Source organism: Elgaria multicarinata, chromosome 2 (genome assembly GCF_023053635.1).
Source record: "Elgaria multicarinata webbii isolate HBS135686 ecotype San Diego chromosome 2, rElgMul1.1.pri, whole genome shotgun sequence".
NCBI lineage: Eukaryota > Metazoa > Chordata > Lepidosauria > Squamata > Anguidae > Elgaria > Elgaria multicarinata.
The window spans coordinates 59,714,284-59,739,314 of NC_086172.1; the positions used below are offsets into that span (position 1 = coordinate 59,714,284).

Consider the following 25,031-nt stretch of genomic DNA (forward strand, 5'->3'; position numbering starts at 1 on the left):
GCCAGGGTGCCACAGCAGAGAAGGCCCTCCTCCTGGTAGCCGCCTGCCTCACTTCCTTTGGAAGGGGCTCATGGAGAAGGAAGGACCCCTGAGGATGACCTTAGGGTCCGGGCAGGTACATACGGTAGGAGGCGTTCTTTCAGATAGCCTGGCCCCAAGCCGTTTAGGGCTTTAAATGTTAATACCAGCACTTTGAATCGGGCCCGGACCTGGACTGGCAGCCAATGAAGCTGGAAAAGGACTGGCGTGATGTGGTCTTGTCGGCCAGTCCCTGTTAGTAACTTTGCTGCACTGTTTTGTACCAGTTGAAGTTTCCGGACCGTTTTCAAAGGCAGCCCCACGTATAACGCATTGCAGTAATCCAAACGAGAGGTTATCAGAGCATGGATAACTGTAGCTTGGCTATCTCTGTCCAGATAAGGGCACAGTTGGTATATCAGCCTAAACTGATAAAAGGTGCTCTTTGCCACTGAGTTCACATGTGCCTCAAGTGACAGTTCTGGATCCAAGAGCACCCCCAAACTACGTACCCGATCCTTTAGGGAGAGTGCAACCCCATCCAGGACAGGGCAAACATCACCTCGCCAGACAGATGAACCACCTGCTAACAGTACCTCCGTCTTGTCTGATTTTATGTCTTCCCACCACTACTCTTCCTTTAATCTATCCAAGTTGAGCAGGATAGTAATATTGTTGTGTATGATAACGGGAAGGCAGGCACTAGAGCCTTGATAAGAAATGCATTTTACTGGATGTCCACACTGAGGAGGTAATGGTGGAGGGCCAAAGTTCTTCCCCCATATCCCCAAATGGACTATTATTTAAGTTCCATAGCAACAGTTGTTGCTCAGTAAATTGCACTGTCTTACATCTCAGCTGGCAACTGGGATTGTGGGAAGCAACAATGGCACCAACTCAGTTGGCTGTGGCAAGTTTATACAAAAGTCTCTATGTGCTTGGACAAGCCCTCAGGGTTGGGGAAAGGACACAAAATGGTTTACTATACTAGAGTGTTGACTGGGGCTAGTTACCGGGAGCATACAACTCCCCTGTTAAAACAGCTCCACTGGCTTTCAGTTTGTTTCTGGGCACAGTTCAAAGTGCTGGTTATGACCTATAAAGCCCTATATGGCTCAGGTCTAGGTTACCTAAAAGATCATATTCTCCAATACAAGCCTGCCCGTGTTTTAAGATGTTCAGGGGAAGCCCTTCTCTCAGTCCCAGCACCATCGCAGGCATGCCTCGTGGGAATGTGGGAGAGGGCCTTCTCCGTGGCTGCTCCAGTGCTTTGGAACTCTCTTTCCAGGGAAGCTAGACTGGCTCCCTCCTTGATGTGCTTTAGGAGTTTTTTGTTCCGGCAAGCCTTTGGCAAATAATTGGGACCTTTGTCTGTTCCAAGGACTTTTAAATGTTCAAATGTTTTAATATTGGAATATATGTAATACATTTTTAACTTTGTATATTTCTATTTATAGGTTTTTAATAGATATGTTTTACATTTTATATTTTGTAACACCACCTTGAGGCCCAGCATTGGACAAAAGGCGGGATATAAATAAATAAATATACCACTACTGCTACTACTACTACTAATAATAATAATAATGATAATAATACTTCTGGAAGCAAAAAGAGCTAAGGAAGAAGTAAATGTAAATTAGCATAGGTTTAACCAGATATGAGGGATAACCAGTTTTCTAGAAGAACCAAAGATTTCTTACCACACATCAAAATTAGACTGTGGGAGATCCTTTGTATCCCACATATATTTTCTGTATAGACCAATGAAATAGTTAAACATTCTTCTTTAAATATCAATGCTAGGGAGCAGTTTCTTCACTGTTTTCTTTTGTCAATGTACATTTCTGTATAAATACTAAGACTGGTAAACATTACTGTAGATACATAATAGTTTTTATTATTATTTTCTTCATTGCCAGTGATGTCACCTAACTGAATAACATGTCTGCCTGCTCTCTTATTTTGTTCCATCACAAAAAAAAATTCATGCCTCTGCCAATTACAGCCCAGGAGTCTCGCGAAATGCTTCTCACTGCTGAATCTGTCTGAAAGACTATTTATTGTACTCCAAGCTGCCGATTTTTGTTCCTGCCATGAAAACTGCAGACTCATCCTGACAGGCGGCAAACAAACAAACATAACAGTAATTACACCCATGAAAGCCTGCTACCATCTCTGTTATAGACCTGGGAATTATGATGATGATGATGATGATGATGATGATGATGATGATGATGATAATAATAATAATAATAATAATACCACCACCACCACCCTGCCAAAGAACAGAAAATAAATTCTGCAGAAAGCTAAGAAGAAAGCCAAGTTTTTAATATCTAAGTTTGAATGAAATAGCTGTGGTAAGAGATAAAAGCAACACATTGGTGGAAAAAGCAATCTTGTTAAAGGGCATGGAATGTGGCCACTTAGGCCTGATTCAGATGTGACACAAGGCTGAGGTAAAACTTTTGCCTATAGACATGTCCTACACAACCTCCATCTCATTTAAACACTTTTGCTGTGTGTGCTGAGCATATGCAAGGGTTGGGTTTTATTAACTTTCCTCGCTGGGTCTGAGGTTTTCAAGCTGCAATGCAGAACTGTCACATCCAACCGAAAGAAAAGTAATAAAAATAAAAACAACAACACATTTTCCTCGCTGCACTAAATCCTTATCATGCCTCTTGTAAGCTTCGAACTGCACTTGATTTCGCATCGGCATGAAGATCTTCATCTGGCCCAGGCTTTTTATTTATTTAAAGTACGTGTATGCCACCCGATAACAGTGTCCTCTGGTCAGCTTACAACACTAAAACATTAAAATACAATAAAAACCAAATGCCAATATATAAAGCGATAAAAATGCACATTACGTTTTCTATGGCAGCAAGCAAAACAGTATAGCAAGACATAATAACCACATCACAAAAAGTACACAGCAGTTCTAAAATGTAATGGATTAAGGGTATACAATTTTTAAAAAGCCTGGGCAAATAAGAGATCATAAAGGAGGCAGCAGGCATATTTATTTATTTGTTTATTCTAACATTTATCAGTTGCATGGTAACTAAAAGCTCTCAACCATCCCATGTCACTTACTGGGGGCACCTGGAGTAGGATCACCAAAGATGTATTTAGTAGGGGTGTGCACGGACCCCCCAATCCACTTCGTGGCCCAATCCGTAAAATCCGGATCGGGCCCTATCCTCTTCGTGCCGCTCCGCCCGTCTCCCACTCCGCTCCATGGAGCAAGATCCGGCTTCACCGCCATCACTACATGGATGGCGGCGGCGCAAGATAAGCCACCCACCCCTCCCCCTTACCTTCCTCCGTCACATGCTTCAATTGAGGCCCCAGTTGAAGCCAGAAGAGGCCTCGGCCTTCACTTCCGCCTTCAACCGGGGCCTCAATTGAAGCCCGCAACGGAGGAAGGTAAGCGTCCCTCCTCCCTGCTCCCTTACCTGGCACCGCCGCCCCCGCCACCGCATGGATGGTGGCGCCAGCAGCGCCAGATGAATCCCCCTCCCCCCCACTTACCTGCAGGCACCTCGATCCGCAGCCCCCCTGACTCTCTTCGCCTCCACCTTTTCTGGAGGCGAATTAGGCCGCTTCGCTCCTGCTTCTCTGAACTGAAGAGAAGCGGAGCACATCCCTAGTATTTGGAGTGTTTTGGTCATTATCTTGCTGAATCTAAAGGCTTCTGTTTTGTGATGCATAGCCCTTAGATCCAGACAAGGCAAAGATAATTAAACACATCTAGCTCTGGATTGAGATCTTCAGGTGTGTGTGTGTGTGTGTGTGTGTGTGTGTGTGTGTAAGGGGGATTTAGTATAGCCCACAGATTATGCTGGATTCGCCTCACATACAAGTTATTTCTGATTCAAAAAGGGTATGTTTTTTTATTGTCTCTCCCACACTGGACAGGAATGAATCACAGAAGACATCCAGCTTCCACAAGCTAGGTGTACTGGTGCTTGTGTTGTCCAGATACAATAACGGGTGCTTCCACACTAAGTATTATTAAGGCCTTTCAACATGTTCCTTTAAGCATTTCATTTTTGCAGTTTCAACTGGTTTTATTGCTTCCTATGGATTCCAGCTGGGGGATTAGCGCAGCCTTGTAAATAAGCCCCCCAAAATCACTAGCATACAACAAATTTTGCTAGCCCAAGGGGATAGCTGAGGAAGAATTTAGCTGGTGTAGATGGGTGAGATTTTGCTTGGTTCATATGTTGATAAGATCTTTCCAGACCTTTCAAATTTCTTCAAAAGTGGGATACAAATAATTTGAGATTATATAATATAATCTCAAACTATTTGTGTGTGTATATATATATATATATGTATAGAGAGAGAGAGAGAGAGAGAGAGAGAGAGAGAGAGAGAGAGAGAGAGAGAAACTGTCAGATTCATCCATCCCTACTTGGGGGTAGACAAATTCTGGCCATTAAGACTGTTAATGGAATACCTGTTTTAATTATGTTTCGAGATGATTGTAAGAAGCAATGGCTCAGCATTGCTAAGGAGCTCTGGTATGCAGTGATATCATCTCTCTCTGGGGAGCACTGATTGACAGCTATGAAAATGAGCAGGGAGGTGGAGCATCTCTTTTTAGGCAGCATAGATTGAAAAAGAGGAGAAATCAAACAGAGTTTTGAAATCAATTTTCCCCTCCTATGAGGACATTGGTGAAGATACGGAAGGCATGTTAGGGGTGGGGATTCTATAACTCAGCAGTTTTTCAATGCTTACCTTCAGCCTCAACCCCTCCCTCCTTAATCCCTGAGAACATACTAGTTGATTTATTCTTTTAATGTAAGTTATTTTAAGTAATTTTACTTATAGTTATCATTTTAGATTAGGAAGTATAAGTCTGCTTTTTACAAATATTTGTGACAAGCTTTACAACCATCTGGACTAATAGCTGTTGATATTCCTAACCTCCATGAGTCTGTACAGACTTTTTTGTTTGTATATTTCTTTTATACTCAGCCACAAGGGTAATTTATTGTTTGTTAAAATTACTGCAGGAAAATAACAGATCGATTCCTGACCCCTGAATGCTCAGCATTCACAGATCGGAAAAAAAAAAAAAACCACAATTGGCAAAACTAGCACACACATTCAATAAATTTTTCATCCGTACACACTAATGTTCTCCCCTCCTTACTAAATTTAGCCATTGATCTTCCACGTAGTGGGAAATCCATGGTCTTCAAAACATATTCCCAAGTGAACAGAAGTCCAAAAAGACAATCATCAACCACCCTCAACTTCAGCTGTCCACATAATTAAAACCATTTTCTGGCCTCTAAAAGTTCACCAAAGTGTAGAAAAACAAAATCAGTCCAATCAGGCACACACATTCAATAAATAATCTCCCCTCTCCTCCCATAAAATATCCCCCAATTTAGCAATAGATCTTCAGACTAAGAAGTATTTGGGCTCATATAAATCGATCCATTTCCACTGGTAACAGAAATTCCAGGCCACAATTCAAATACTTCTTTCCACACTTCCCATCAGCTTTCTGGGCTAGCAACCCTTTCCATGAATACATGTTACTTTTTAATTACACCCTTCTTGCCCTTCCCAAGCCATCGGTTCTCCTTATCTTTCTCTCCCTTCCCTCCAATTTTATGCTACATAGAGCAGAGCTACAAGAGCAGGATCCCAAAATGGGCAGTTCTTGTCTCCACAACTGCTTCTACATGGATGAGGAAATTATGCAAAAGCAAACTCAAACCCTTTGGAGATAAAAGGGTGGGTGCTACTAATGGCTGGGATTAAACAGGTCAAAACTTTAAGAAACGAAGAGAACTAATATACTAACCAACTAATAAGACCTTCATGGAAGGGTAGATGTAACTATGAGATGCCCAAGGACATTCATGGACAGCCAGCTGATATGGCCTTATGGCACAATTCAGCTCACCCTGATGCTCCACCTGATTCTCATTCATTCCCATTTCAGGGAGATGTAGTAGGTATACGGTAGATTACTATTGAAGTTGCTTGCAGCCCTATTGATTATACCACATCTTCACTGACATAGCTAGAGCAGTGCACAAATGGTCTCTCAGAATTCTGAACCTTGTTTGTGGAGAAATTCGGTGGACCATTTCACTGAATTTCTACAAAGAAATTCTCAAACACTTTGTTGAAGCTGGCAGATAACCATTAGCAGTGGCAGCAGCACCACTTCTTAGAATCATAGAATAGTAGAGTTGGAAGGAGCCTATAAGGCCATCAAGTCGTCGTCGTCTTCTTCTTCTTCTTCTTCTTCTTCTTCTTCTTCTTCTTCTTCTTCTTCTTCTTCTTCTTCTTCTTCTTCTTCGCTAAGTTTTTGTTTTTGATTTGTTGTTCTTGTTGTTGCTGCTGCTCTTTCAATGAGGAGGAAGCAGGCAGCCCACCATTCTGCATTTTCCACAATGCCCTGGGAGTAATTGTGGAGAAGGGAAAAGGTGAAGAACAGTTGCAGAAAATTATGCAAAGCAGCCTTCTTTTTTCTAGAGCAAAGGTGAGGAAGAGAACAATCTCAGAAATTTTCTCAAAAAAATGTCTGTGACAGAGCAGAGCTGATTTTTTTTCCCTAGAAGGCACTAGCCACACATCTGAGCTGTTCCAGGCTTGTGAGTGTTCTTCTTTAGCCAGCTAAGTTGGCTCTCTCAGGTGACATCCCTTGCTACCTGTAATTCTGGTGTTTTTCCACATCTATACTGGTTCGTCTGTTAAAGTAATGAGCTAAATGGCCAACTTAAACTAGTTCACTCCTCATTAAAAAAATCACCCATAGGAGAAGACTAAGCTGAGGCGAGAAACGTGCTATATTGCAGTGTACTCATTTGCCAACTGAGGGGTGAATGAAATGCATTCCCTGTTCTAAATGACGTTTGGAAAGAGCAATAACTGGCTTCATCCATTCTTTCCAACAATCTCTATGCTACAAGCTCAGTCATGATGGACAAAGAGATTTTTTATTGTATCAGCTGGTAATTTTTGCAGAGCTGATGAATGAAGAAGATAAACAAAGACACACCCACCTGCTGGTGCACAAAATCCTGCTGATGCCCAGATAGGAACAGTCATGGGTGGAAGGATGTTCCACAGCTATGTAGGTCATGGCCTATGACCTATTGTGGATAGGCCATGAACAGATAGGTTGAAATGGTTGTGGCCAGGAGGCAGCATTGGCAGCAATGAGTACACAAGCTCTTTCAATGCCCATGGCTGTCATGCTTTTGAAAGATGGTAGAAAAATGACTTCACCCACAGACATGAGTATCTTTTAACATACAGTCATGCATACCATTGATTTCATTCCAAACCTCAGTGCATTAACTCAAAGATTTTTATTGATTTATTTAAAACATTTCTAGATGGGCGTGCACTCCCCCTTCATGAAACCAGATACACTGTTCAACAGCGTAGATAACAGATTTTCAAAACTGGGCATACCTCCTTACAGAGGACATTCCAAAACTGAGGCACATTTTCCTGTGTGAGATGAGAAAGGCCTCACTTTTGTGATAACGTAAAGAAATGGACAAGCTGGTATGAGGCAAGGTACTCATTCAGGTATATGAGCCCCAAGCCATTTTGAGGTTTAAATGCAAAGACCAGCATCTTGAATTGGGCCCAGATCCAGAGCCTATCCTTTTAACATTGAGTGATGTGAAGAAAACCGGCTGTATCAGTTAAAATTCTGGCAGCCAATTTTTGCACTAATTGAAGTTGACTGAACCTTAGTAGTAACTGGCCCTGTATTAAAAAGGAATAATAATGCATAATTCATTTTCAGATTATACATCTCCTTTAAAATAAATATGGTGCCGCCATTAAAAAAGAAAAGAAGCAAACAATGTGTACTTATGCAATGCTTTTTCACTAAAATCTTTCATTATACATTCTCATAAACTTTACAAGATGATCAATTTCATAAGATGGCGCTGTTTCATAAAATGACTACAGAAATGATTGATGGAAATGCCCAACAGCCCTCCACAGGTTTTCCTGTTACGCTGTCTTAGAAGCAACAATCATTGTGAGTTATATGTCCCTTGCAGCAAAAAGATCCAAGACTGCTCACCCGATCAAATACACACAAGGGATTGTTCAAAAGCAGATGGTATACTCCTATAGAAGTTTGATTTTAATAACATGCTCGTTACTCTTGGATTTAAAACTTAATATCTCCAGTGATGTGGTAAGCACTAGTTTGCCTCAGTCAGGACTGGCTATGGTAAAGATTGGCTAGGGAGAGTGACTAAAAGGCTCGTCAATCCAGATTGGGATCCTGATTTGGGAGGGGCTAGGATTTCATTAATCAGATTGTCACCCTGTCATGGGTTGGGGTGTGTTTTTTAATGCTTGGCATACCACTGATGTCCTAATATGGTTTGCCTTCCTATTTGCATTAGGAAGAAAACTTCCATTGGTACCAGTGGTAGAGTTCCTCCTGATGCAAGTAGCAGGCAGTCCAGATCAGGACCACTGCAGGTTGCAAAGGGTTAAAAAAACTTCTAATCTGTGACAGATCCCAATCTAAATTGGAAGCCATCTATTTCAAATTTAGCTTCCTATGCCTTTTTTAAAAACAACAACAACACTTTCATGCAATTGTAATTGTGTGTATGATATTTGAAATCACGTGAAGTCACCTACTCACACAGGCTTCCCAAGAGAGAAATCTGCTATATGGTACAATGCACTGGAATATGGTGTATTTAGCAAAATCCATGAAGGTGTTACTATCTCCTTGGTGTTATATGAAGTGCTTATCAATGTTGTTCCTATAGAACTAAAGAAAGCACTAACGGACCACTCTTTTAAGTGCTGTTCAAAGTGGGTTGGGATGCCATTCCACGTCTTTTCAGGTGGACCTGATACCTTTCAGAAGTGAGTCTGACCTTACCATCACATTTCAGGTTTTGCTGCTTTGAAACTATCCTACTTCTCCTTTTCTTCTGCTTCAAGTGCTACTTTTAAGCACAATTTACTACAGACTTTTTGATAGCTTGGGTGGAGTTTGTTGGTTTTTATCTCTAAAATGTGCACTTAAACAATGGAGATTTGGTTGACTTTTTTTTTTGCTTTGCTTTGTATGTTTTTGCCCTTGCTAGAAACTGACCATATCATATACCCTACCCCGCATTCAGCTTGCCTTACTGTGGGGAAGCTGTTGCAGATACAAAGGGGGAATAAGACGACATGCCAGCAAGCCCCAGCATTGGCAGGGCTTAGTGTTGCCACTGGCCAGAGGAGGGACTTTACAGGCAGTAGTAGCCTGCAGAGTCCTCCTCCCAGCCTCTTTGAAGGACGGCTCCCTCCATCCCTCCCTGTATGCAGTGTGGGGGTTCTACTTGTCACTCTTTTGAGGGCCGAGCAGGAGATTTTGGCACAGTCTGATTGGCTCACTGTGTGTGTTTTTGACTGCTTTACACTGTAAGTGGGGTGGGAGTGTCTTAGGATGATTTGGATGGTTTGGGTGGGCTATGTTTGTCTGGATAGGGATGGTGATCATTCTGAGGCATTGGTGGTGGTGACTGGTGATGCCTGAGAACCTCCTGCTGAGGGTTTTGTGTCTCCAGTAGGGAGGATAAGGATTGCCTGTGGGGCCAGCCCATCTCACACACATGCTGTTTCGCAGCCTGGGGGCATGTGACAAGGGATGCCCCCTTTCACCAAATGGGGAAATCCTGGAGATGCTGATTCTATAAATGACATCCAGCAGGCAAAGCATGTTTTGCCCAAATACATTGACCAGCTAGTGCTGGCATAGTGGAGTAGCTGCCCAGGGATCCCCCTTTGTGGATCAGATTTAATAAATGAGGCCCATTTTTGAATCCATACAATTGTATCATCTCTTTATTGTCTCACCTCCTTCACTTGCAACACCACTACCACAACCATGAATAACAAAATTCAACTCTAAAGAGTCGAATGGTTTTTTTAACTAGTAATATTCTTGACATATTAGGCTTTCAGAGAACTATAGAAAGCAGGAAATAAATGTTTCTGTGTGTGATGGGGAAATATGGCAAAAGTCAAAAAGTTGATGAGAAGAAAACAATTAGCTTGTCATCATTACAAATACATGCAAAAGTAATTGAATATTGTTCATAATTCTCCCCCTCCCCATGTGGTGGAATATTTATATAGAAAGATTATGATAGTAGCTATGTTGCCCAAAGGAAGATTAAAATAAGATAACTTTTCATGTCTGAGATAAAGTGGTTCACTAGAACTCAGTCATCTAAATTATAGTAATAAATTCAAATGTCTTAATCAAAAGAAACTTACACCTCATCTATATTCATGACAGTTTTGACCTACTCTGCTTCCAAAGGCTACACAGCCTAATACGACTCTTAAAATATCGCGATAGCATAGAATATACTTCACTTACATTACACAAGCTTATTAGGACCATCAGCCTCTATGTATAAAAGTTGCTTTCCATTGGCTATAGTTGTGTTAGCTATTATTAAAGGCTGCAGTCCATAAACCCATGTAATCTAGAGTACCTCTTTGAATTATCTTATATAGTTAAAACATTGAGACTCACTAGGCTTGTCCACTGGCTCAAAACATGAGGCTTTATTTGATCATGTAATTATGCTAGATGTTGATAAATAATTTACTACGGCTATTATCCACCAAAGCACCACTCCTGCGTGATGTACATCCATTTTAAATAGTGATTGCATGGCAACAGCACTTGATGGGACTGTGATCAGTAATTATATGAAACTCTCTAATGAGATCTGTTCAGAACAGGTTGCTTCTCACTTAATTGTTTAATTAGGTGAAGTAAAAAAAACCCTGAATGTAACTTCACCTTCACTGGAAAGCACCCAGAATAACAACTTGAATTTTGCATAGGCTGCTTCATTTCTGTTAATGTAGCGTTTTGGTCATAAATCTATATTTAAATGGATGCGATTTAAGCTGTTTGTATTTCCAAAATACAAAATGCCAAAAAAGAGGGAGAGATATCACATTGATTTTTGAGAATGTTCCAATGGTTATGAGGGGAAACCTGTAAAGAATATGGCAGGATATTGTTTAAAATATATTTTAAAAAACAATTCCAGAGCCATTTAAAGGATGTGAAAATTTACATGGAAGGAAATGGCAGAGGCCTCAATGTTTTCCTGCACTTCTAAACCTAAAATGCAACTTTTTCATAGTTCCACAGTGTGATTTATAAGACAATCCATGTCATTCCCTCTAATAGCAGAGTTGGGAGGTAGAGCATCTATCAGTTTGGAATGGAAGCAAAGTGGGACCACCCAAAAATATGTTTGTGGTTTTACGTTTTCACGGGCCTCCCTGGGTTCAGAGAAGCATATAATTTTATAAATAAAAGATAATGATTATTTTCAAATCGCTGAAACAGCCTGAAAAAGATGGAACTTATGGAATGTTGATAGCATTTGAGCAGACATAGATAAAAGAAATACTTCACTAAGTCACACCATTTTCTGAGAATAGAATTTCCTGTTTCATTTAGAAGCTTTTTTTTGTCTTCCTCCCCTGGGATGGACATGAGATGTGCATTCAAAATGATGGAGAAATCCATGGTTTTAGGGTAACTGTGATTGGGCAGCAGCATTGAAAAACATGATTGAATGATTTCAGTTTTTAAGCAACTGAAAACAGAATACTGATGCATGTATGTCAAATGGAACAGAAGCCTTCTGAATGTAATTGAGCATTAAATCTGGGCCAGCATGCTGTCTGCGGTAGGGAAGAACATTTAAGAAGGCTTACCTTTCTTGTAACTGAGAAGTGTTTTTTATGGGGGAATTTTTGGCTTGAAATGTTAGCCAGGTTCAGCCATACCTTTACCCTAAAGTGGGCCTGTTCAGACAACATGCTGAGCCATGGTTAAGCCACTAACCCTTTGCAGCAAATGGTTAGTGAGCATGTTTAAAGCATGGTTATGTAGCCACCATGGTTGGGAATGGTCACATGAACACACTGGCCCTGTTCAGAAGGCACCTTAAACCATCGCTTTAACCATGGTGAATAAAGCAAAAAGCCTTAGTCACCGTGGTTAAAGCTGTGGTTTAAGGTGTCTTCTGAACGGGGCCACTAAGTTATAGTTCACCCTACATGCTAAGCCATAATGTTTAGCCCAAAATGCTTAACTGCCGTGGCTTAGTGTGTTATCTGCAGTATCAATATTAACTAGGGGTTGAGGAAAAGGTTTCAAGGGACAAAGAGGGGAATGAAATTACCCCATTTATTTGCCATTTTAGCTACCAGTACATTTGCATTGTAACTTTTTTCCTTCAAAACCTTTTTCCTTTTATGTTATTATTTTACTTGTACTTCTTTGAATATGGTCTAACTATAACAATAACATCCCCATATTCTTAGAAGATTGCAAGACCAATCTTGCAATTTAATGGTTTTTAATACTTTATGTGTGTATGTTCTGTGTTTTAGAATTTTAAATTTTGTATACTCATTTTTATCTTAATTTTAGAATTTCTGTGAACCGCCCAGAGAGCCCTGGCTATGGATACAGTGTATAAGTGTAATAATAAATAAATAAATAAATAAGAGATCTGGTGCCCGTCTTGATGGCGGCACTTTGGCACCACGAGGCCTCTGGCTCCCATAATTGCATTCCTTCCTGGCATCTGCATAGGAAGGAATGCAAGTGTGGACTTTTGCCACAGTTGTTGCTGCACTGAGCACCGGGAGGGATGGGTGAGGAACAAGGTTGCCAGAGGAGGATGAGGAGAGGGACACAGTGTGCCCCAATCACTTCTCCTCCCTCTGACCTCCCTCTGGCTGTTCGTTCCTCCCCCCTTTTAATTATTATTATCTGTATCTGCGCAGCTTTGCAGATACAGATAAAAATGGGGGGGAGGAACGGGGCCCATTCTTCTCCTCCCCCTCCCCATTTTTAAAAAAATTACCATGGGCGGAGATCCGCCTCCTTCCCTGTCCAGCCAATGGCAACCAATCAGGGGGTACCATCAGCTGTGACAAGCTTCCACAGACAAAAAAAAAAAAAAATGGGTAAGTGCCTGACTTTTTTTCAGGGGAGTTTCCGGGGTTTGCCACTGAATGGCTTCATAATGGCAGCTGTGTCGCATAGAGGACCTGTGGCTACTGTGAATCCATCCTGGGGCAAACCCATCATCAAGACAATCCCATGGTTGCCTGACGAATATGGAGGCAATTGTGGGATCTCACCTAAAGAAAGAGAAATCAAACATGATCGTAGCCTCATCATCGCTCACTGATTTTCTACCAGCCACAAAAATTAGTATGCTCAATAAGCAGAAACAAACTTTAGCCCAATATATATATTTGCAATAAAACTGTCAATTTGCTAAAATAGTGTTTTCCTTATTATTCTTTTCTGTCAGCATTAGAAACTCTAAATAAAAATAGAATTTTTTAATGAGTTATGGAAAGTTTGCAGAGAAAAAGAAAATTGTCACAGAAGAGACATGAACAGATTTTAGAAAGCCATTTAGCACGCTATATTTCTATTACTGGGGAGAACTTGCTAGATAACTTTTATATATATTAAGTTTTCTGTAACTTAAAGTGAAGGATGTTCACTTCTCAACTCCTGCTCCTAACAAGCAGAAGACTTCTTTTAATCCGTATTCGGTATAAGTATGTGAAATAATAGGTGATGTGATTTAGCAGAAGAAGTATAAAAATGCTGTGCCCTTCACAATTCAATATGATGAAAAGATAAAGATGACTCACAAAGAGAAAAGATATAGATATATAGATATGACTTTTGTGAACCGTATGCATTACAGAGACAATGTGACATTCGTTGTTTTATTAAATAGTGAACATTTCCAGATTTCCTCCAAAATCGGCTGGCTATGTCACTTCATAAAATGGTTGCAATCACAGCCATACAAGATGAAATTAGTTGAGTTGTTGCTTAAAGGTAAAAATGCTAAATTTGTTGTTGTTGTTGTTGTTACAAAAGCGTGATGTGGATTTAATCAAGCCACTGCAATTCAAAGTTTCAACACTTCGTACTAATTCATTTAGAGTCGCATAACTGTGCAACTAGGTTGATCAATATACAGAAACAAAGTATTCTTGTAAGGAGAGAATTGCATCCCAAGTGAATTTATTCCTTAAAACTGAATGGTACACTTCCTAAGATGGTTAAATATTAATGATTTGAAGGATCTCAAAGTTGGATATAAAAATACAGGCATAAGAAACTTGAGTAAAAATAGAGCCTGGAAAACAAACAGATTAAGTTGCAAGGCTTCTTGAGTAAATCTTTACCTGATATATCCAACATACTATTTGGTCAAGAAATCCTGGGGTTTCCTAGACTCTTGGATATCATGGTCATGAAGACTTTTCTCATCCTAGTACATATGTAAAGGAACCCACTTCCATTTTCATCCATCTGCTTCTTCTTGTGCAGCACTTCCTCTCCACCTATTCAGGAGCATCCAAGGTCTTGGTGGATTTTGGCCACAACTTGGGACCTCTGTGCCAATCCTAGCACCAATGTTTCTGATTCTAATAACACCCCTTCACACTTTATTCACATGAAGTCTTTCCACAAAATTAAAAGAAAGAAGAGTCATGCTGCTGTCCCTACCCATGACCTTATGCAACTTCCACACGTTGAGCAAAGGTTTGAAGTAGGGCTAGTTGTTCTCATGGAAGATTGATCACATGGAGATTCACATGATCAAGTGCCTCAATATTGCATGGAAAAGCTTCCATAAATGCAGCTGGTCCTCTTCAGACCTTCGCTCAACCCATAGAGATTAGGGGGCTGAATCAAGAGGCTGTTCCTCCAATAGTAGTTCTACTGATGTCAACGAGATACCTACTTTTGTTTAAAGGATCCATGGATTTTTCTTTGCAAACAATCTGAAATGAAAACGATTTAACACTTTACAATACTGGCATAACCTTAAAATAAGATGATGTGATGTTGATACAGTTACTGATGATCTCCCATCTTAACATTTATTTGACTATTACCACAAATCTTGGGACTGGACCACAAGTCACATTGAAATTTATTTTTTTTACAGCCATAGAACCCAAGAATATGCTATGTGACAATGGAAGAATACAGACCAGCAGGATCCTGAATATGTTACATGACATCTAATTGAATTACCTGTTTTTCTGTACTTTTCTGTAGCATTTTGTGATCCACCATGTGAGAATGGAGGAACATGCATCACTCAAAATATCTGTTCATGTGTTTATGGATTTGTTGGTCCTAGATGTGAAACATGTATGTATATTATTTTTATAAACTCTTTACCAAATTTTAGAATATGAGAGATGCAAAAAATAAAAGGGGGGATCCAACTAAGTCCATCCACTCAGGAACTGCTTCTATAGGTGGAAAAGTGAGGTGTGAATTCTATCTTCCCTTGGTCCCTCCCCCTCCATGCTCTCAAAATCTTCTCCAGAGGCTTGGGAGACTTACCTGTTGCAGATTGGGAAGGGTACAGAGGCTGCAGGAGGGAGAAGTCCATTGTTAAGCAGATGTCTGCTCTAGCGATAATGGATTCTGCCCCAAGTCCCCCCCACCCCTACTTTTCTTTCTTTTTTTGGCCATGTCTGTATTTTTGACCAAATTTCGCCTAGAATTCAACAGGAAAGTCAACATATAAGTATATTTAATATTTATAAGTATATTTAAGACTGAATAACACCTTTACTCCTCATGCTGTGCTTTCCAAGAGCACATTAGTATTATAAAAAGGGGACATCTTTATCAACATTTGCTGTGTAACAGCACCAATTGTAGAAGAGGCTTTGTTTATGGTAATGCTTGTGAAATTCAAGGCTACGCAAGTGAATGCATTAATATTCATAGAATATAAAAGGGGAGTATTGCCATTAAGATTCAAGCTATTGTTCCGTAAAGGTAGCAAACTATGCTCAATATATATCCATTAAAAAACACACCTCATATTACAGCTGAATAGCAAACATGTATTACAGTTTTATAAACTGCACCTTTTGCTCTGTATTTGAATTTCAAATGAATTGCCCATGATGGGTCTTTGTTTTAATCTCTGCTTTGATATAGCTGGGCTATTTTTAAGGTCTCTATCAATCCCTTCAAAAGAGCAAGTAATTCAGTAGAAAAGAAAGGAAGGGGTTACAAAACTTGCTACTAAAAAAAATGTTAGTTTTAGTAGTAAAATGCTTTAGAAAATCTCAGTAACTTCTCTCATTTTCAATTGGCATAATTTAAAGCAAACATCCAGGTACTAATAGTTTGCTCAGTCAACCTTGTCCTAATTTGTTTTTCAGTGGTGTGTAATAGGCATTGTCACAATGGGGGGAAATGTGTGGCGCCAGATGAATGTGAATGCAAACCGGGATGGAGCAGTCCTTTGTGCGAGACAGGTAAACATGTACATAGCGATGTATGAGAATTTGGTTTTTGCTCGCAAGACATGTGAACATGCCCCATTCAAAGCCTTGAATGCAAGTGTTAGCACATGTCCACTGAAAATAGTCACAAATGATCACACCCGTGGGTCTTGTTTCTGATTCCCACATCAATCTGAGCCAAATTTCCTAACTTGCGCAAATTTCCTCAGTAGACTGAATCAGCCCCACTTTTGTCTGTGGAGGAAATTTGCACAACTTTGAGGAGATTTGCCAAATTTGGGGAGAGTAGCACAAATCTTCTGTTTGATCAGTGCTCGATTTGTGCACGTTTCTCATTCATGCAAAGTGAGCAGCTATCGTAAACATGAACAGGAATCAAGCATGAAATGAGTGGCAAGATGATGTTCAGAGAATCCTAGTGATTTTGAATATCACTCATTCACCCATCCGTACATGCACAGCACTCTTCTTTCGCACATGAGGGTGCAGTGCCCACACATGGAGGCAGTGCCAGTTCATCATCCGGGCCCAGTACAAACTTCTAACATAGTTCCTTCCCTCCCACAAACCATCCTGTTTTGCTAGATGGCTGATCAGAATCTTTTAGTTCATGTTGTTTCAGATCCTCACATTTTTGGCTGCCTGATTCATACATATAGCTAGACATGGCAGTGTATGGCACATGTGTGTATTAATGAGCTCTCTGGAAAGAGTTCCTGTCCCCGGGATCTGGTATCAGTTCTTCTGTGCACTTTAGAGACCAGCCCTTTTACTCACACATTCTAGGTCCTGTAAATCAGCAGCTCTGACTCCTGTTCCTGGGATCTCAGGAGCCCCCTTCATGCATTCAGACGAGCGCATGTGGGCTTAAAATGGGGAGAGAGGCCACACACAGCCTTGCCCCCTACATCACCATTTGCACAGGTTCCACTTCCATTCTTTGCAAAGGTCTGAAGGAGGTTTCTAAATGTGTTCCACTGAACCCAGACTGAGGGCTCATCTACACCAAGCAGGATATTCCACTCTGAAAGCGGTATATAAAAGGCAGGAGCCACACCACTGCTTTATAGTGGTATTGAAGTGCACTGACAAATGTTGGGGCCCATTGACACACACTATATACCGCTTTCATACCGCTATATTCTGCTTGGAGTGCCTCCTGCCTTTTATATACCACTTTCATAGTGGACTATCCTGCTTGGTGTAGATGAGCCCTTAGAGCTGAGATGGAGAAAAGGTTGTGCAAGGATTTGTGGGTGAGGGAGGACGCATGAAAGAAGACACAGACACCAGAGCATTGGGTATAACTAGGGCCTCTTTATTGAATAATTCTGTTAATCCAACCCTCCCCGGATCTGAGTGTGACAGTGCGGGAATCTCACATCTGCTCAGGCCTACTGCCTGCCAAAGGGCGAGCCACTCTCCAGGCAAGAAGCCGTTTCACCGGCTCCCTGCCTGTACGACACTCTGAGAGTGTGGAGAGACCATCCCACTGCACCCCCCGCCCACTGCCATAAGGGACAGTGGGTAGATGCAGTCAGTATGGTCTCCAACTGCACGCCATAGCCTGACTCGCAAGCCGCACAACCCCGAGGAGCAGGTCCTCTGGCTATGCAGCTCACCGCCAAGGGTGCCAGTGGGCTCACCGTCCCTGTCTTAGGTTTAGATTCCCGCACCTTCCTGCTCACAAATTAACCTACTTATATCCCAGATCGCCCTAACGCTCCTAGTATGAAGTAGGCGAAAACCACATTGTGGGAAAAATTCCTACTTAACCCTCCTTCCAAAAGGAGCAGCTGGCTAATCCCAAACTAGGAACGGGCGGGAGGGAGGGAGCCGAAAAACCAAAAGAGGCCGAGCCTCGGGCGGTGCAGCTTTTATAGCCGCGGCGCCGCCCTAAGCACACGAGGCTTGCACCCGGAGCCACGTGAGTTCTTGCTCCTTTCCAGCCCCTCCCAACCCACAACCGTTGCTTTCCCGCCCAAACTTTCAGGTTGGGTGGGAAGCATATTTGTGGGTGAGGGAGGACGCATGAAAGAAGACACAGACACCAGAGCATTGGGTATAACTAGGGCCTCTTTATTGAATAATTCTGTTAATCCAACCCTCCCCGGATCTGAGTGTGACAGTGCGGGAATCTCACATCTGCTCAGGCCTACTGCCTGCCAAAGGGCGAGCCACTCTCCAGGCAAGAAGCCGTTTCACCGGCTCCCTGCCTGTACGACACTCTGAGAGTGTGGAGAGACCATCCCACTGCACCCCCCGCCCACTGCCATAAGGGACAGTGGGTAGATGCAGTCAGTATGGTCTCCAACTGCACGCCATAGCCTGACTCGCAAGCCGCACAACCCCGAGGAGCAGGTCCTCTGGCTATGCAGCTCACCGCCAAGGGTGCCAGTGGGCTCACCGTCCCTGTCTTAGGTTTAGATTCCCGCACCTTCCTGCCACAAAAGGGGACCAAGCCTCAGCTTAGGTCCTCTTTCCCCCACCAACCAGGGAAAAAATCCCGCAGTCCCACACTCAGATCCTGCAGGAAATTATCATTTCCTGCATCGGAAAGGTGGACTCCATCTGCCCTATAAAGCTCTGTTCTGTCCGGTGCAATATCAGGGTTCGGGATGACCCATCCCCACTTTCCCCACAAAACGCTCTAATTTCTCTGTTCACCTTGTGAACCGCCCTATTTAAACCTTTAATATTAAGTCCCTCACGCCAATGGCGCCGAGGCAACATGCAAGACCAGACGATCCACGACAGTGGCCATCGTCTCCAAATATATTCAAAATCCTCTTCAGCCTGTGTAATCAGGGCCTTTCCTTTTAGAAGGCCTAAATCATTGCCTCCCAGGTGAATCACAAACACCTGTAGAGAGCCAAACTTAACCTCAAACTGTGATAGAGTATGAAATAGACCTCCCCATCTCAAACCTCGCCGTCCAACCCAGTGAACGACGGCTGCCAGTCCAAGCCTCAGCAAAGACCCATGTCTGGCTGAGATGCTCTGCGACTGGCCCAGAACACCACACTGTGTTCACATTAGAATCAGGGGAGGTTCCAATCTTGTATGAAATAGACCTCCCCATCTCAACCTCGCCGTCCAACCCAGTGAACGACGGCTGCCAGTCCAAGCCTCAGCAAAGACCCATGTCTGTCTGAGACGCTCTGCGACTGGCCCAGAACACCACACTGTGTTCACATTAGAATCAGGGGAGGTTCAAATCTTGACTCAAAATCTGGTGGAAATGAAAAACTATTAATTCCACATCCAATTAGTAACGCACATAGGTCTTGAAGGCTCTGGAACGCCATCTACCTATGGCCCCAATCTTTGTTTCAGGCATCCCGGCCACTGCCGCTGTAGTTGCCGCTCCAATTTGGAAGGAGTGTGTTCCAAATTGGCCATTATCCAGTCCCGTAGCCTGTAACGCCTTCTTGTCTACAGACCAAAACTGGAACTTGGTCACTGGGGACTTGTCTACCTGTCGGAATGGTAGCCCTGCCAAGTCTTCTAGTAAACAAGGCTCTCATTGCTGCTACTGGGCAAATTTCAAAACATCTAGCAGATGCTATTATACTAGAGCCTCTAGCTTTCTGATCCATCTTAGATTGCCTAAGGGCAATCCTAATCTTGTCCCCGAGAATTGAATGTCCTTAATTTGAAAAGCTTTGTTAGACACGTCCTTCATAGAGAATGCCAGTACCTCGCTAACTCGGAACACACTAAAAAACATTATCAAGGCACTGGCATGAAATAAATCCTGCTCATAAGGTGATGAACATATTGCTATCTACTGTTGACGTAGTCCCAACAATATATCGAGGTTATTTGGCTTGCGTTTGCCGGAAGGGGCTGGAGCAATTCCAGCCCCAGCCCTCAAGCGCACGCTTGAGTCTAGTGTCCGAGGTGTGTGCCCTTGAACCGCATAGTCTTAGCCTCAAATGACAAAAAATGCCAATTTCCATTTCAAAGTCCCGATGGCTACGCCTCTACTGTGCGAAGCCACGCGGAACTGCATTATGTGGTCCATGGGAATAGGCCATTGAGTTGCTAAATCTGAGAAGATCAAAAAAGCGTGGAATTCTCTACCTGCGCGCTCATGTAGCGCTCTGGGACCTGGGGCTACAGACCTGTTCATGGCTTCCAACGCTTCGTCCCTCCAGGATCCCCCAAGTGTCTGGGCATGGGATCTGGAAACTATCCATCTGCTGGGGCCAATTCCGGGAACCCGGAAATCCGGTTGCGCGACAAGGCATCAGCGATTCTATTATCCAGCCCGGGAACATGCCTTGCATAAAATGTGATATTAAACTGGAGGTAAAGGAGCATAAAAGCTCTGACTAGTCTCCTTACTCGCTTGTTTGGAAAATAGAATTGACAACCTGCACTGTGGCTTGGTTATCACACCGAAGTGTATGGATGAATTGGAAAGGAGGTCAGCCCACTGCCAGACTGCTATAACAATAGGAAAAATTCCAGCAAGGTCTTCTTCTCTCTAACTCATTGGCCATTGTTGAGCGCACCAGCGTTCCTTAAGGATCACCCCGAAGCCATATGACCCCGACGCATCTGAGTGCACTTGTAACTGAACTTCTAGAAGAAAGTCAGCATTCGAAAAGGAATGCCATTGAATTGGTTTCAAAAAAGACGCCTATACCACCAGGTCAGCTCTCATTTCAACCAATACCTGTATGCGATGAAGGGGTCGCTTGACCCCTTTCATCGCATCGTACAATAGCCTGGACGATGCCTTTCAAGGTGCTATCACTCTGTAGGCAAAATTCAGGTAGCCTATCAGCTCCTGAAGTTGCCTCATAGTGATCTTATGGGCCTTGGATATGGTTTCTACGAGGTCTTTGAGATATTCTAGCTTATCTCTGGACAGACTGCAAGACTGCTTACTGAAATCCAGCAATTAATCGATATTCTCTCGGGGGATTTCTTGGGCACAATGCCCAGGTGAGAAAGCCTCGAACGAGGCAAGGGAGGTTGAGGAAAAGGGTCTAAAACCCTACCAGCAATCACTTCCTTTAGAATTCCTTCCCCTCGAACCAGATCCTCCATTGAATTAATGGAAGCCTGATTCTTAGAAACTGGGATCGGAGGACCCTGAAAAGGAATTCTAAAGCCAAACCTAAACTTCTCGAAAAGAAAAGACGCGACATCCTGAGGTATATAATCGCGTAAAGCTAAGGATAGTTCGGGGTCTTAATTGGGCTGGGGCCCTTTTGTAACAGGGCTGGATACATTGGGCTTGTTACTAGGGCATAATTCCCTTCCACCCTTGGAGTCTTTGATCTTGGGACATCCAGAGTATGGGTGATCCCCACCACAAATAGAGCATTCATACTTGAACTTGCACTGTGTCCGCGCACACGTGCCCTTGGAGTTAAACTCCCAGCACAATAATCGGGGTTAAACCGATTGCTCATCATGCCCTTTATGCTGAAAGGGCCCATCCGGGCGTGACAGAATATGCCCGCTATCCGTTCTTTCGCCAGAGATAGGTTTAGCTGGGGTCATAAATTGTAGCCATAAATCTGGCTCTTACATGTCCCATTTAACTTCTGGGTTAAACTGGGCTTTCAATCTGAAAAGCCTCATCCTACCCCAGCCATGCTGGGCATACATATTCAGTATAACATCTAAATTATATCCAAACATTTAATTAACACTGTTGCCTTTTCGTGGTGCTTCAATAAAGCCACTCTTATGAATATTATATATCCGGCCAACTAATTGGCCTAGGTTCTCTCAACTTTTCTCTTCTTACTGCGCTCCTGATTTCTCTCATTGTTATTAACTTTGTCTTTCTGTTCTTCCTCTCTAATTAAGAGAGAGACAGATCAAAAAAAAAAAATCACCCTTCCAAATCTTTCTTTGGTGGCATGTAATAGATGACATCCGATAGGTGTAGAAATTGCTCTATAAGGGATATTATACCCTTTGCAGAGGAATAAGGATCAAACTTTGGCTCCTCTTTATAGATTTCCAAATCAGTTTGTATAGTTTACAAAGCTCTAATTGGCACAGGAGCAGCGCATTCAATAATAGGGGTTGCAGATGTCTGGGTCTCAGAAACTGCTTGCCTGGTAGAAGTGGGTGTGGGTTGCCAAACAGACACACATGCTTCTGGGGTTGCCTGCAGAGGGGTTTCAAATTCCTGTGTATCTCCTAACTCAATGTGTCTAGAAAAGGCCAGAATGGGCTCATGGCCCACAGAGGCGTTCCCCCAAGTGCAACTGGTGGACGTGTATGACCTGCTGTGGTGCACTGATACTCACTACGTGAGGACTTGCAGATGATGCCAAGGTGGACATGGCCACCGCTGCAGGTTCTGTAACTTGGGAAGCCTCAAAAGCTTGCACTGAAGTTGACTCGTCTTGTGTGACGTCTGCTGCTTGCACCACAGAAGATTGTTCTGAAAAAGTAACTACAGATAAATCACTAGCTCTTTTACTCTTCTGCTTATTACTCCTGTATTTCGTATACCTTGCTTTCAGTTGTTGTTTGAGGGCTGCATTGTCTTGCTTCCAAAACAGCAATGCGTTGTAAAACCAAGGACCAAGAATGTAAGCCTATGCGGCAGGGTCTTGCTATTTACTGTTTTACTCTGTACAGCACCCTGTACATTGATGGTGCTATAAATGAATAATAATAATAATAATAATAATAATAATAATAATAATAAAAGATTCTTCATCGTCAGATGACGATGACAATGGTACTAGGATAGGGCGCTTTGCAGGCAAACTAGGTGCCTTGCCCTTTCCACTACTCCCCCCGCAACCTTACTTGGGAGGCATGGTAACAGCAAAATAATAATAATAATAATAATAAATTAAATTTAATCCTAATTTAAACCAAGTAAAATTTAATGAGATAGCCAATAATAACCAGTTTAAAATATCAATCCACAGACTTAAAATTGCCAACCAAGAAGTGCAACTAAAAGAATACAATTATAATTCATAATTTTAGCTGCATGTAATTAATTCCAGGCAGTAAAAGTTAAGCTAAAATTTACTAGCCTAAAATCAGGCTAAAATGGAAACCCAAGCAGAAATACGCTAGTAAAACAAGCAAAGAATACAAAAGGAACCAAAAGTGAAACTAAACTTTCTAATTATCTACTACTAAACAACGATAAACCCTGCCATACTTAGCTTCAGCAAAATTGATGATTCTAAACATTCAAACAAATGCCCAATACTGCAGGGCAGATGCGCTTCGCTGCTCTTTTACTCTTCTGTGAATTTATGGGCCACGTGGGCCACGCACGAGGTAAAAGGCCAGAAGTAGGGAGTTAAATGAACCCTGGACATAAGGGAAAGGAGTGGTAAACAATAGGGGGGGTGTTGGAAGAAAAACGGGGCTGGGACCGGAAAGAAAGGGACGAGTGACTTTGGCAAGTTCGCCCCCAAAGGATGGGAAAAACATTGGTGTTACAGGGTAGCCCAGGCTAGTAAGGGCCGGGCGAAGGGCTCGCCCAATCCCCTGCGCCCTTCAAGCCTCCCCCCTTTGCTCCAAACCGCTTTGTTTCTGAGTAAACGCTGCTGCCGCCCACTTAAGCCGTGCTGGGATGAGAGGAGCCTCCGTGCTGCAGCCAAGCCTCCGATTTCGCTCCAAACTGCTTTGTTTTTGGCTGCAAAGAAGAGCCTCCTCGTCTGTGCTGCCTGATAGGCAGCCGAAAAACCAAAAGAGGCCGAGCCTCGGGCGGTGCAGCTTTTATAGCCGCGGCGCCGCCCTAAGCACACGAGGCTTGCACCCGGAGCCACGTGAGTTCTTGCTCCTTTCCAGCCCCTCCCAACCCACAACCGTTGCTTTCCCGCCCAAACTTTCAGGTTGGGTGGGAAGCATATATCTGTCTGCTTACCCTGCTTCAGAACAGCATGCAAAGCAGTCTATTCTGGTCAGTCTAAGAGAAGGACCATAGCAAATGCTTAGAAGGTCCCAGATTCAATCCCTGTCATGTCCAGCTAGGCACGGCTGGGGAAGATTCCTGCCTGAAGCTCTGGAGAGCAGCAGCTAGTCAATGCAGACAGTACTAAGCTAGGTTGACCAGTGGTCTGTACATGCTTATAAGGCCGTCCTATGTTCCTAAGCAATCATATGAATCTGCCCTTGGCAAGGCACACATGGCAGGCCTGCCCTACATGTGATGTGCCAAGTCAAAAGGGACCTGCAAGCCATGTCTGGCACTCTATAAACGACTCGATTAAAAACTGTGGTTCTATGGAATGAACTGAGGGCAGGTGTTCCATCCATCTTGCTAAAGCTAAGCAGGTCTGGTGTCTGGTCAGCACCCATATACAACCCCATATCTGCTACCTTGAGTTCCATAATGGAAGAAAGGTGAAATTTCATTGTCCTAAACAAATGCAACATAAAACTCCTGCTTGTGCTGCCTGCTGAGCCAACCTGCTTATTAAGCATTTGTCAGGCCCGAAATGGTGAGCTGAGCTGATAGATGACAAGTTGTACGGTCCTGATACATGATATAATAAGCAGCATGATCTACTTCACTTTCTGATTAACATGTAACGGGAAATCATACCACAAATACAGTCATTGGGCTGACTCTGTGGCTAGTGAGGAAAGCAAAATTCCCCGAACCAGAGATATTG

The 25,031-nt window shown here is 42.7% G+C and overlaps 1 protein-coding gene across 1 annotated transcript in view; it reads left to right on the forward strand.

Moving 5' to 3' along the window:
- Positions 1-25,031, forward strand: part of LOC134393285 (von Willebrand factor D and EGF domain-containing protein-like) — a 282,594-nt gene that overhangs the window by 211,756 nt on the left and 45,807 nt on the right. Inside the window, exons 24-25 of the mRNA XM_063118315.1 lie at positions 15,194-15,289; positions 16,324-16,419. Of these exons, the coding sequence (XP_062974385.1) occupies positions 15,194-15,289; positions 16,324-16,419 (192 nt within the window). The remainder of the gene's footprint in view (positions 1-15,193; positions 15,290-16,323; positions 16,420-25,031) is intronic.